The sequence below is a fragment of the Typopeltis vanoorti genome, chromosome 24 (genome assembly GCF_054136105.1).
Source record: "Typopeltis vanoorti isolate ZY-2024b chromosome 24, IOZ_Tvanoo_1.0, whole genome shotgun sequence".
NCBI lineage: Eukaryota > Metazoa > Arthropoda > Arachnida > Uropygi > Thelyphonidae > Typopeltis > Typopeltis vanoorti.
Window position 1 is genome coordinate 85,062,696 of NC_143572.1, and position 12,549 is coordinate 85,075,244.

Below are 12,549 nucleotides of genomic sequence, written 5' to 3' on the forward strand. Positions count from 1 at the left end.
ATGTCACTATAGATATGAAATAGATTTGTTTAACCTTGTCTAACTCCTCTTTTTATTTTCACTACAGAAGTCTCATTGTTAAACAGCTGCATTTTCTGTTTGGTGTAGATCATTTTTATAATCTTGAGTACATGATCTTCTATGTCCAATTTATCTAATATATTGAACGTTTTTTGTTTTACCCTGTCAAAAGCCTTCTGAAAGTCTATGAAGTATATGTAAATGTTCCTATTTCTTTCAAGTGATCCTTCTATTAGTATTCTTAGTTCCAGGGTAGCATTAATGGTTCCCATTCCTCTTCTGAAGCCTTTCTGTTGTTCACTCAATTCGCCACTTATGGCTCTTTCAATTTGTTTGTTAACGATGTTTAAAATAATTTTAGATGCATTGAATATTAGACATTTATTAAGGCCTTTGATTTTAAATTCTTTGGCTAATACATATAGTTAATAAAGAAGTACAGGCAAGAATGATTACCAACTTGGTTAGCAATACAAAAGAAATAATGAGGTACAATTAGCTGCGCAGGGCAAAGGGAATTCCAAATATTTCAATCTTTCTTGTGGGTAAGAGGAAAAGTTATTATGGAAAGATATCTTTAAGAAATGCTGCTGGTATGAGGGTAACTGAACGAAAGAAATAATTTCATTCGGGAGTGGATATTTTGCGAAGGTTTTTCATCAGGTTGCAGGTAATTCAGTTCCCGATGTGACACACATATTTGTGAGCTTTGAGAAACGACCAGCAGGAAATAGAGGAACCGGAGGCGCATGCAATATTGCAAAATCTCAACTGGAATTCTGCCATTTGAGATTTTGCACCTGATGGGTTATCGCCTCATGTTTCCTTTGATTATGATGTGCAATCTACGTGTTAGATCTGGTAGAGTGGAAGGAAAGTAAGGTATTACCATTATTTAAAGGAAAATCCATACCAGATGTTGAAAATTAGACGTTTTAGTGAAGAGATGATTTATGATTTGAAAATTTAAAGACCGAATTCAAAAATGGTGACATCAGAATATGGCATGTTATAGTGGGCATTATGTCTGTGTACAAGGAATGGATCGAGTGTTTGGTGAAATGGATAGGAAGATGGTTGTCAGAGAGAAATCAAAGAGTAATGTATGGTGGTGGTGTGCAGTCAAAGATTAAGTTGGTGGCCAGTGGGTGGTTGGCCGCAAGGCTCGTTCATATTTCAGTGAGCAGTCCATTCCTGTTTAATTTCTCCATTAACGATACTGAAGGTAATTTAATGAATGATATTAATTTGTTTGCATAATGCTAATTTGAAGATGACAAGAGTAATTAAAACATAGAGATCATTCAAAATGATTTGAATAAGCCGAAACCGTGTAAACATTACGATGGTTGTTCTATCAGTGTGGATTTGTTAACTTTTGGTTGAAAAGGGTTCAACCTGTTTATTATATTAATTGAATTTCACTTCTGAATATTGATCAGACTACAGATATATAATTGGTGGCTAAGAGGAAAAAGAATTTCATAGAGGCCTGTAACTAACATTAGCAAAATAGCAGAGATGGTTATTTGTATGCTTCGAAATGTGTTGAGTACTAGGGATAGAGTAGTAATTATTCATCTTTAGAAAAGTTTGAAACGCTCGCATGTGGTGAAATGTTTCAGCATTATTTCATATATCAAAAGGAGATGGAAAAATCGCCTGACTTCGAAGCAATGAGTAAATCTGAGGGTCTATCCAATCAGTACTGTCAGAAACGGGTGAAAACTAGTACTGCATAATTTTCTCTTTAAGAAATGCTATAGGATAGCTTAATTTGCTAAACGTTTCTCTTAATCCACTAGTATTTGAAATTCACCATTACGTTAATAATTGGAATTCGTGAATTTCTGCAATGATTACATAACTATTGAAATGATGACATTTTTCGCATACTCTGAAATATGCGATGAGCATACAACTTTCGAATTCGCAATTATATTTTATTATCTACAAGTAAAAATCATATTATAATACTGTATTATATAATAATCTATTATAATATATAGCTAACTAGAGTATACGGCATTAATCTTTAGAATATTCTAAACTGATAACATTCTGGTTTGTATATACTTTTATATGCAAAGACAAAATATTATAAATATCAGAGGATAAATATAATTCTCAAGTAAAATGTGCCTGTTCGTCTTTTTCGATCCTTCGTTAAATTTACTTGTGCCTAAGTAAAGAAAACAACCATTACTAATCAGTTGACTTTCTAAATACTCACTTGGTGTCCTCCTTCAATCTTATCTGTTCGAGGTATCTTCGGGTACAATACTTTTCGGAGTTGATTCTGTGCAAGACTTGACTACTATTTCACAGAAATAATATTTCATGAAGAGTCCAACTAACAGCAATCATTGATTAGTTCGAAATTACGCACATCCTGTATATCTTTATAACTTAAGTTGTTGAATCCCGTAATATCTTTAGATGGCAAAAGTTTGCAGACTTCAGTTAAACCCCATCGTGGTTTTGTCTATCCTTTGTTCTTTTGACATTTTCACCACTTATTACATTTTTTTTTTTGTTGTAGTGTTTATCCTAATTCCGTAAACAGAGAACATCGGCCTTAAATCTGTTCAATCGCAGCTAATACTGCTATGTCATGCGGAGCATTTCATATGTGGATGCTACCTACCGTCAACCGTTCAATTCTGCTCAATGACGGGAATCAAACTTTTCCCCGCTTTCTTGCACATTGAATGCAAATACCTTTCCCATAGCTCTGCAATGCCTACTGTGGTTCACATGAATTTCCGAATAGCAGGCAGTCTTCTTCACTAGTAAACCTTCTAACTGTACTACTGAAGTTGGTTGTCCTGTAGGCCTTTTAAACCACAATCGAGTTGTGATTCTTCTCCCATTGAGCAACATTCACAAAGACCCTCATCCACGTGTAATGCCAAATGGACCATCTTCATGGTGTCTAGACCTCATGTCTGTGGTTGTATTGAAGCGTTAGAACACTTTTTATTTGTATGCAAGCATTTATTTCTTGTTCCAATTCAAATTGTCTCCAGCTTTTCGTAGGTAGGAGCAACATAATAAACAGCATGGGGGAAAGGGAATATAATTGCAACACCACATGCAGCCCACTGATAATGAACACAGATTAGCTTTAAAGATAATTTTTTTTTTATATTGTAAACGTTGTTAACCTTTATCACCAGGTATTCGAGACCAGCGTGAGTCTCAAACCTGTTTTGCAGAAAAATATATATTTTATTCTAGTAAACGTAAACTACGATTCGCTCAAAAGCATTTCATTTCCCTTAACATAAAAAGGTTTCTAACGAAACTTTTTTTACAGATATACTTTTCGGTTATAGTGCGATGATTCATTCGTGGATTCGTATTAGAACGTCGAATCTCAGAAAACTTGACCATTTCACAGATTCTGATGTATAAAGAAGCCACATGCTTATTTATACCTCAGTACACTGCAATTGTTGGTTTTTGCGGCTTTAATGCAGTGGTTGGAGAGGACACTGGATGTGAAATAAAAGAATTTGGAAGAATGCAAGAGGAGAATCACTTTTACATTTCTATAAATAATATGACCTTATAGTTTGAAATACCCAAACGAAGATGGTATACATGAAAATCCCAAGAGATGTTCCACGAAAATAGATTAATTACATACTAGCCAAGAATTGATACAAAAACCAACTCAAATCATACTATAGTCACCCAGGAGCTGAAATAGAGAGTGACTAAACATTCGTTATTGCAAAATATAAAGAATGAGAAAATACATTGAATAAGCAGAGAATAAAATAGAAAATTGAAATACTGTAACCCACATAAAAAATGAATTTAAAAAAGAGATTGCATGCAAATAACAGTGGATAAGATGACATCAACAAGGAAATCAATAAAATTAACTTGCAAATTGCTTAATAGAGACATACGTGTTAAATATTTCTATGCACTTTTTTTTTTTTCTCATTCAGGGAGAAGACTGAAAAGCTGGTAACATTTAAATTCTGAATACAAGTATGAGTCGTGCAGCATGCGTATAATATCACGTGGGTCGATCGCATCTATCCACTAGGAGGAAACACTATTACTTAATAGATACAGAGGAGCCCTTGATAGAGAAATTATTTGACGTTTATCATCCCCTTCCCAGATTACAATCTAATGTTAAAAGGATCCTCATTCCCTTCCTTAAAGGAACATCGGAACAAACAGCAAGGAACTTTCACAGATATAATTTGTGCACCACCTTCAAACAACTAGCCAGGAAGTTGTATTTTTTGTATAACCTATCAAAGATATATTATCACCTTTATCGTTGCCTGGTGTTTAAGAAACACCCTGTTCTTGTCATATGTGCTGCTATGGACAGATTGGCCTGTTTTGGTACTATTAGAATCGAAGACCATCATGCTTATAAAAGATGTTTGGATTTTGAAGGTTCAAGCCTTGCTTCATATGCAATCGACATTAGTTATAGAGTTCATTGGAACCGTAGAATGATGATACACTACAGTAGGATGAAATTTGATTGTCTATTCTTTTAATCAAGTGAAGCTCTATGCCACTGTCCTAATCTTAATTGGAAAGACTGTATGCCTGTTTCTAAGCTGCGAGAAGTGAGTTCTGTTAATTGGTTGTAAATTTTAATGTTTTACGTAATTATTTCTAAATGAATTTATTAATATTTCTTAATTATATATCTATTCCTACTCCTCTGAACTCTAATACTGTTTCCTTCTACTGGATAGCTGCGACCCACACATGGTATATTCTAAGCATGCTGTATGAATCGTTCTTGTGTTGAGAATTTAAATGTTTTTACGTTTTTCTGTCTTCTCCCCGAACGAAGGTTTTTACATATTGAGCGAAATATAATGAAGTAATAAATTATATTTAGTTTCCTCTTGCAGGTTATCCAAAACCTATAGAAATAAATAAAAGATCAGCACAAAAAGTGTTTAGATTTACAAAATTACCACTGCGAATCCCTTTTATTACTACAAATAAGTTACTTCAGTTAACAGAAGAACGAGAGAAAGGCAAGTAAAAGAAAATTGTGAAAAGCAAGGAACACTATCGAAGACTACGAAGCAAAATTAAGGATAGCTTCAAGAAAACAGGAATGGAGAATTGGATAAAGTAACATAAAGAAGTTAAATATAAACTAAAATGTGAAAAAGTGCTGATAAGGAATATCGAATAATTGCTGCTCATTCCTCCAGACCGTCCCGAAAGAAAAAAAAGTAAAGAAGGACGAGATTAAAAAAAAAAAAAAAGACGAAAGTTACTGGTAACAGAGATATAGTAGAAAGAGAAAGAAGGAATATCTTGAAGACATACCATGAAGAAAACATGAATAGTGAACTTACCGAACAAGATATCATGGACCAGAGAACCGCATGAAGAAATTTAAAGAGAGATCGATGCATTTCTTATCTGTATCACTGATGTGCAACAGATGAAATACCTGTTGAAATTGTGAGAATTGTTGTGTGGCGTCTGAAGGATTTTGTCTTCCCAGATTCCCGCTTGATATATTAGGGTTAGTAAGTATTCGATTTGTATGAAAGTTTTAGCTGTTTTAGCCAAGGATCAACAGGATTTAAAATAGAGTGGATGAGGTTTCATCTGATCATTAACTCTACAAAATAATACAAAAACTAAAATAATGGTAACAGTGTCAAAAATAAATAAATAAAAAGGAATGTAAAATAATTGTGATTACAGGTAAAAATAAGGACCAAGTAACATCGCTCATATCTTGGAGGAATTAACCAAGATGACCAAAGATGTACGCTGAAAATACGAAGAAAAATTACTATGGCAAAATAAGTATTAAACAAAAAATCATTTAATACAAGTAAGATTAGTAAAGACATGGAGAAAATAAAACCCACGAATAAATTTTGCAAGAAATAAAACAGTCGAGTATTGAAGACAATCATCTTCTGGCACACATGAGGAGACAATGAATGGATTATAGACTTGTTCGAAGGAGAGAAACCTGAGAAAAGAAGAGGACAGCCGAAATACACCTTCTTAGAGGAAGTGTTTACATTAGTCGGAAGAGAAAAGCCAGAAATAGGGTGATCTGGAGGATAAATCACTGCATTTCCACAGGGGTTATCCCTTAGAATGTAGAGAAGGAAATCCAACGAAATAAGAACAGAGAATAATATCAAGAGAACAATGGCTGTTCATGCTAACTACAGCTGTAAATCATAATTGTTTGTCTAATAATAATTGACACACACAACCAACTGAATAAAATTGTATTTTTAAGAAATTCACTCCTGGATTGAAAAGCCATTTTTAAACTTTCACCATTATTTCACAGTCCATGTGTGCAAGAAATACGTTCATATCTATCTTCATCCTCAGAGTTATTGCTGAGGATATATTCAGCTTCAGAATATAATTCGACCCCATGGCTCTCTGCCTAGCTTATTATTTTGTGATGATGCGTTTCAGTTTTGTGAACACAATCATCATTTTAAGAGTGATAATACTCTGTTATTTTCCATTGAAAGTTTTACCGTTATTTTTGTTTTCACTATTCATTACAAATATTAAATTTCTAGAGTAAAATTCATACATTAATTGCGATTAAATATTATTTAATATGTTGAGAATTTAACATTAATTAGATAATTTCTCTTTACAGATTGTGAATAGGGTTACTGCCATGACACATTTTGCCTACTAAGGTGATATGCCGTATTGTATGAAGACTATTAAGTTGTAGTAAACATTTCATGGTGGATTTGCAAAATAAAAATCAAATATTTCCGAAGAGGTTGCTCTTCTAGTGGTGTAACGAAAAAGCATCGAATGAGAATGGAATTGGCGACCCAAATTCAAAAAACAAGTAAATCTCCTGCAAAAACGGCTCAGTCGCATTTCCTATTGAAATATCTTTACTGAGAAGAAAATCGGGAAAAGTATTTCGTTTGTGCTCATGATGACAGTTTGAAATACAAACTGTCATCCAAGACGCAGTTTGTATTTCAGAGTATGGACCGACATCAGAAAACCTACAATTATCCGTAGGATAAAAAAAAAACTATGTGCGAAGTATTCCACAAATTCTTTAAGTGATCAGATCAACTTAAAACGCATGAGACAAATCACGGCAATCGAACAATAATAGACTTCAAACAGCCATGCTAAAAATGTGGGAAAAAAAACTTTCATCCTCGTGACAGCATAAAAGGGCACTAGAAAATGCACGTGGAAGAAGGGAAAATATTCCTTCTGTACGACATGTCAGAAGAATTTCTTTGATTCAGCAAATTTTCGAGAGCATCTGAAAACACTCAGTCGAAGCTATTTTCATGTGAAAATTACAGCAAGGCCTTTTCCTCATTTACACACCTCAAGAGGCACAAGGCTACAGTGAACTGCAATGAAAATCTGTTCACATGTGAAATGCGACAGGCTGTTTTCCAGTTGATATTATTTGAAGATACACAAACTTGTGCTTCACGCATCAGAACACCGTTTCAAATCCGAAAAAATGCAAGAAAACATATCGCTTGCAGTCCTGTCTTTAAAGACATAAAACTGGCTAATACTGGGAAATGTTTTCATTTTTACGAATGTAAAAAAGTTTCCTATATTAGTTCTTTTGAGGTGCATTTGAGAAATTGTGAACGCTGCAAACTTTTCGCGATTAAATTACGAGGCATTGAGAACACAAATACAACTGACCACAAAACCATCTGCAAAGTTCATAGTGGAGAAACACGTGTTCCCTGTGTAGGGAGCGGCAAATCATTTTCCTCAAAGGCATTTCTTTAAAACATTCCGTTATTCACACGAATGAGAGGCCTTTTCAATCCCGAATATGCCACAAGACATTTGCTCTCTCTCAGAAACTAAAACGCCAAATAGTTTCTGTGGCCTTGCAGGAGAAACATTTCACCTGTGAAATATGTGACAGCCTTTTATGATAAACTAAAGCTTTTGTTTCACATCAGAAGGGCTCACGGGAAAGAGAAGTCGTTTGAGTAAGAAATTTGTAGTAAATCATATGGCTATAGACAGCTTTAAAAAGCATATCAGATCTCACTGAAGAAAAACCTTTTAATTATTATGCTTACCTCTACGTTTTCATTTCTATGGTCCCTTAAAATGCACAAAGATCATCATGCACTCGCTGAAGTAAAGTTTTTTCCTTGCAAAACACGTGGCAAACAATATTATCAACCTAAATCTGTTAAAAGAAATTCCTCGACTCGTGTCACGAAAGAATTCACATTAGAGAGAAACCGTTTCTATGTCAAATTTGTAACATGAGTTTGAAAAATTATCCAAGAGTGCATACTAATGAGAAACCTTTTCTATGCGAAATTTGCGACAAGAAATTTTCCTGCAGTTCACATCTCAAAAGTCATATAAGAGTTCATACTGGTGAGAAACCTTTTCTTTGCGAAATTTGCAACAAGAGGTTTTCAGAAAGTTCGAGTCTGAAAACTCATCTAAGAATGCATACTGGTGAGAAACCTTTTTCATGCGAAATTTGCAACAAGAAGTTTTCAATGAATTGCGATCTGAAAAGACATCTAAGAGTTCATACTGGTGAGAAACCTTTTTCATGCGAAATTTGCAACAAGAAGTTTTCAAAGAATTGGGAACTGAAAAGACATCTAAGAGTTCATACTGGTGAGAAACCTTTTCTATGCGAAATTTGCAACAAGAGGTTTTCAGAAAGTTCGAGTCTGAAAACTCATCTAAGAATGCATACTTGTGAGAAACTTTTTTCATGCGAAATTTGCAACAAGAAGTTTTCAAAGAATTGGGATCTGAAAAAACATCTAAGAGTTCATACTGGTGAGAAACCTTTTCTATGCGAAATTTGCAACAAGAGGTTTTCAGAAAGTTCGAGTCTGAAAACTCATCTAAGAATGCATACTGGTGAGAAACCCTTTCTTTGCGAAGTTTGCAGCAAGAAATTTTCATTCAGTTGGAATCTGAAAAGTCATCTAAGAGTTCATACTGGTGAGAAACCTTTTCTATGCAAAATTTGCAACAAGAACTTTTCTTGTAGTTCAAAACTGAAAAGTCATCTAAGAGTGCATACTGGCGAGAAACCTTTTCTTTGTGAAATTTGCAACAAGATGTTTTCAGTCAATTCGAGTCTGAAAAGTCATCTAAGAGTTCACACTTTTGAGAAATATTTTCCATGCGAAATTTGCAACAACAAATTTTTAGACAGTTCGAGTCTGAAAAGTCATCTAAGAATGCATACTGGTGAGAAACCTTTTCCATGCGAAATTTGCAACAAGAAATTTTTCTACAGGTCGAGTCTGAAAAGTCATCTGAGAATGCATACTGGCGAGAAACCTTTTCTTTGTAAAATTTGCTACAAAAGGTTTTCAGTCAGTTCGACACTGAAAACTCATCTAAGAGTGCATACTGGTGAGAAACCTTTTCTATGCGAAATTTGCAACAAGAAGTTTTCAGGCAGTTGGAGTCTGAAAACTCATCTAAGAGTGCATACTGGTGAGAAACCTTTTTTATGCGAAATTTGCAACAAGAAGTTTTCAGGCAGTTCGAGTCTGAAAAGACATCTAAGAATTCACACTGGTGAGAGAAGTTTCCTATGCGAAATTTGCAACAAAATGTTTTCTTACAGTTCGAGTCTGAAAAAACATCTAAGAGTTCATACTGGTGAGAAACCTTTTCTATGCGAAATTTGCAACAAAAAATTTTCAGGTAGTTCCGAACTGAAACGTCATCTAAAAGTGCATACTGTTGAGAATCCTTTTACTTCTCCCATGTGTAGCTCTAGGGTTTCGGCTGTAGAATCCCTAAAAGCACCAGAAACGCTATCATTCCATTGATGAAAAGTTTTTACCTATAAAATATGTAGCAAATAATTTTTGAATCAGGCTATCTTAAAAAACCTTTCACTTGTTCCATTTGTGGCTCTAGGTTTTCGGCTATACAATCCCTCAAATAGCACCAAAAACGCTACCATCTGACTAAAGAAATTTTTTTTTCGTCTGAAATGTGGGAAACAATTTTTTGAATAAGGCTATCTTAAACATCACATAAAAAGGCGCAGCAGAGATTACTCCTTCACGTGCAAAATCTTGCACAAAAAATTTCTCTACTCGTCTCATTTGAAATGACACGAAAGTTTTCTCACCAGAGCGATACTTTTCGTGTGAAATTTACAACGAGATTTTCTTACAGTTCGAGTCTGAAAAGACATCTAAGAGTACATACCGGTGAGAACCCTTTCACTTGTACAACGTGCGGGAAAACATTTTCGCGAAAGGAACCTCTGTTGATCCACTGAAGAATTCAACACAGCTAATGAGTAGTGGGTGAACATGTTGCCTTGATATGTACAATTATATTGCATTTGTCTAAGTCCCCCTTTTAAGCACAACGTAATAGTATTCGCTGTAAAGAGGCTTATTTTTTTTTCGAAAATTATTAATCCAAGTGACACTTGAATTATAAAAGTACTCCCGTATACGGGAATAAAAAAGGCATTAGCTGATTTTATTTTTTTATATAGCATTTCATATGTTACACTTTTTTTAATTTAGTGTGAAATTAGAATTGTATTCATCTGCTTTGCAGACAATTTATTACGTGTGAAATGTAAATTACAAATTGCAATTGCTAAGCAATTTCTGCTGAGGTGGTTTAATTTCTGAAATTTAATAAAATGCAGTTCTTTTTGTAAAGGTTTGAGAATATTTTAATAACATAATTGCTTTTAACAAATACTTATTTTAATGTATAACTTTTTTTAAAATTATAAATAGTTTTCGGATGTGACTCCTGGGATATAACTGAAAATCAATTCTTAAGAAGCAAATCAGATAAAGTTATCATGCACACATTCGTTTCTCTAATTCAAAATAAATCTTATACTTCTCTCCTCGACTTTTTGTTCATCGAAATTTAACTAACTTCCTTGAGGAAACTTTACCTAAATGAACACAGCAGAGTATTCTCTTATAATTATGACAGCGATTTACCTAATTTCTAATCCCATTTATAATCACTCCAAATTCAAATTTTGTATCTCATTCATTTCTTTCATGATGCTCTATTGGTATACAAATTTTTATCCCCCTCAATTGTTTGGTTTCATTTGAGATGACACCATACCCATAAGGCTTTTGTACATGATCCAACTTATTTCTAGAAGTGTGCAGTAGACCTTTGGAAGAAGTGTTGGCCATTATTAAAAACTAACATCAGGAAAAGGTATCTGATGAGGTTCAAGAGCAAGTTTGAAAAAGTTCATATTATTTTCTATTTTGGAAACATTTACAGTCGACTGTAATTGCCAAGTGTTTAGAGTCAATTATGAAAATTTCAAGCAATATATTTTATTTATTAACATACTACAATCATTGCATTATAAAATAATAGAGCTGGTATTATGGAAACGAAATGAAAATGCCCTAAGTGGGGTGGGCAAAGCAAGTCTGGAGTATTATTTTTACTGGTAGGGCTATCCAAGGCATGAAGACCATCCCACTATGCCTAGCTAAATGCTAGCAGGTGAAGACAATAGGCGATGGGTGCCATCTTCCCCTCCCGACTACAGCACAAACTAAAAATATAGTCATGGACTGTTATGAGACTGTGAAATTCGATGGGCCAAAACAAGAAAACTAACAATAGATGAAATATTCCACTTCTTTACTCTGGATGTGATTCCAGCAGAAAGGGTGTTGGGTTTTTGATACACGACACGTCATGGAATTTAATCCTATCAAGAGAAGAATTGCTTTATTCCGCCTAAGAGGAAAACCTCTCAATATCACTGTCATACAGGTAATGCCCCAACCACAGGCCACGAGGATTCTGAAGTAGAGGAATTTTATGGTCAACTTAATGTAACAATCACTGGGGTGAGTTGAAAAGACCTTTTGATTGTACAGGGCGATTGGAATAACGAAATTGGAACAGACATTGGTAAGGGTTTTCTCTCATTTGTCTGACCCTATGGATATGGGGAGAGAAAGGAAGAGGTTTAGAATTGATCAATTTTGCCTAAAAAATGAACTCGCCATTACTAACACTGTTTTCCCATAAACCTTCCAGAAGATGGAAATGGACTTCCCCTGATGGTAAAACACACAACCAAATCGACTTAATCCTTGTAAGCACAAAATTTAAAAACTCCAAACTCACAAGAACCAGATCATTTCCTGGAGCTGACATTGGCAATGATTATGAATGTGAAAATAAGGGAAATATTACCTACAAAATCAACTCCTAAAAGATATAATATAGAAAAATTAAAAGCCCCCAATTGAATATATTATTTCAACACAAATGAAAACAAATTTTTGACACAAGCTTCAAAAAATATAATTTCGAATCAAAACCAAATACTTTTCACAAAAGATAACTGAAACAGCTGAAGAAATGCTTGGATACAAAAGAAAAGTCAATAAGCCATGGATAACCAAAAATATTTTCGACCTTTGTGATGAAAGAAGGAATTTAAAATCTCATATTAAGAGTGGTCACAATAGAGCAGTATAAAAATATTACCAA

The 12,549-nt window shown here is 34.2% G+C and overlaps 1 protein-coding gene across 1 annotated transcript in view; it reads left to right on the top strand.

The window, feature by feature from the left end:
- LOC150093514 (uncharacterized) overlaps positions 1-10,678 on the top strand; it is a 47,254-nt gene extending 36,576 nt beyond the window's left edge. Inside the window, exon 2 of the mRNA XM_090413567.1 lies at positions 6,677-10,678. Within this exon, the coding sequence (XP_090269693.1) occupies positions 8,307-9,857 (1,551 nt within the window). The 5' untranslated portion in view covers positions 6,677-8,306 and the 3' untranslated portion in view covers positions 9,858-10,678. The remainder of the gene's footprint in view (positions 1-6,676) is intronic.
- The last annotated feature ends 1,871 nt before the right edge of the window (positions 10,679-12,549 follow it).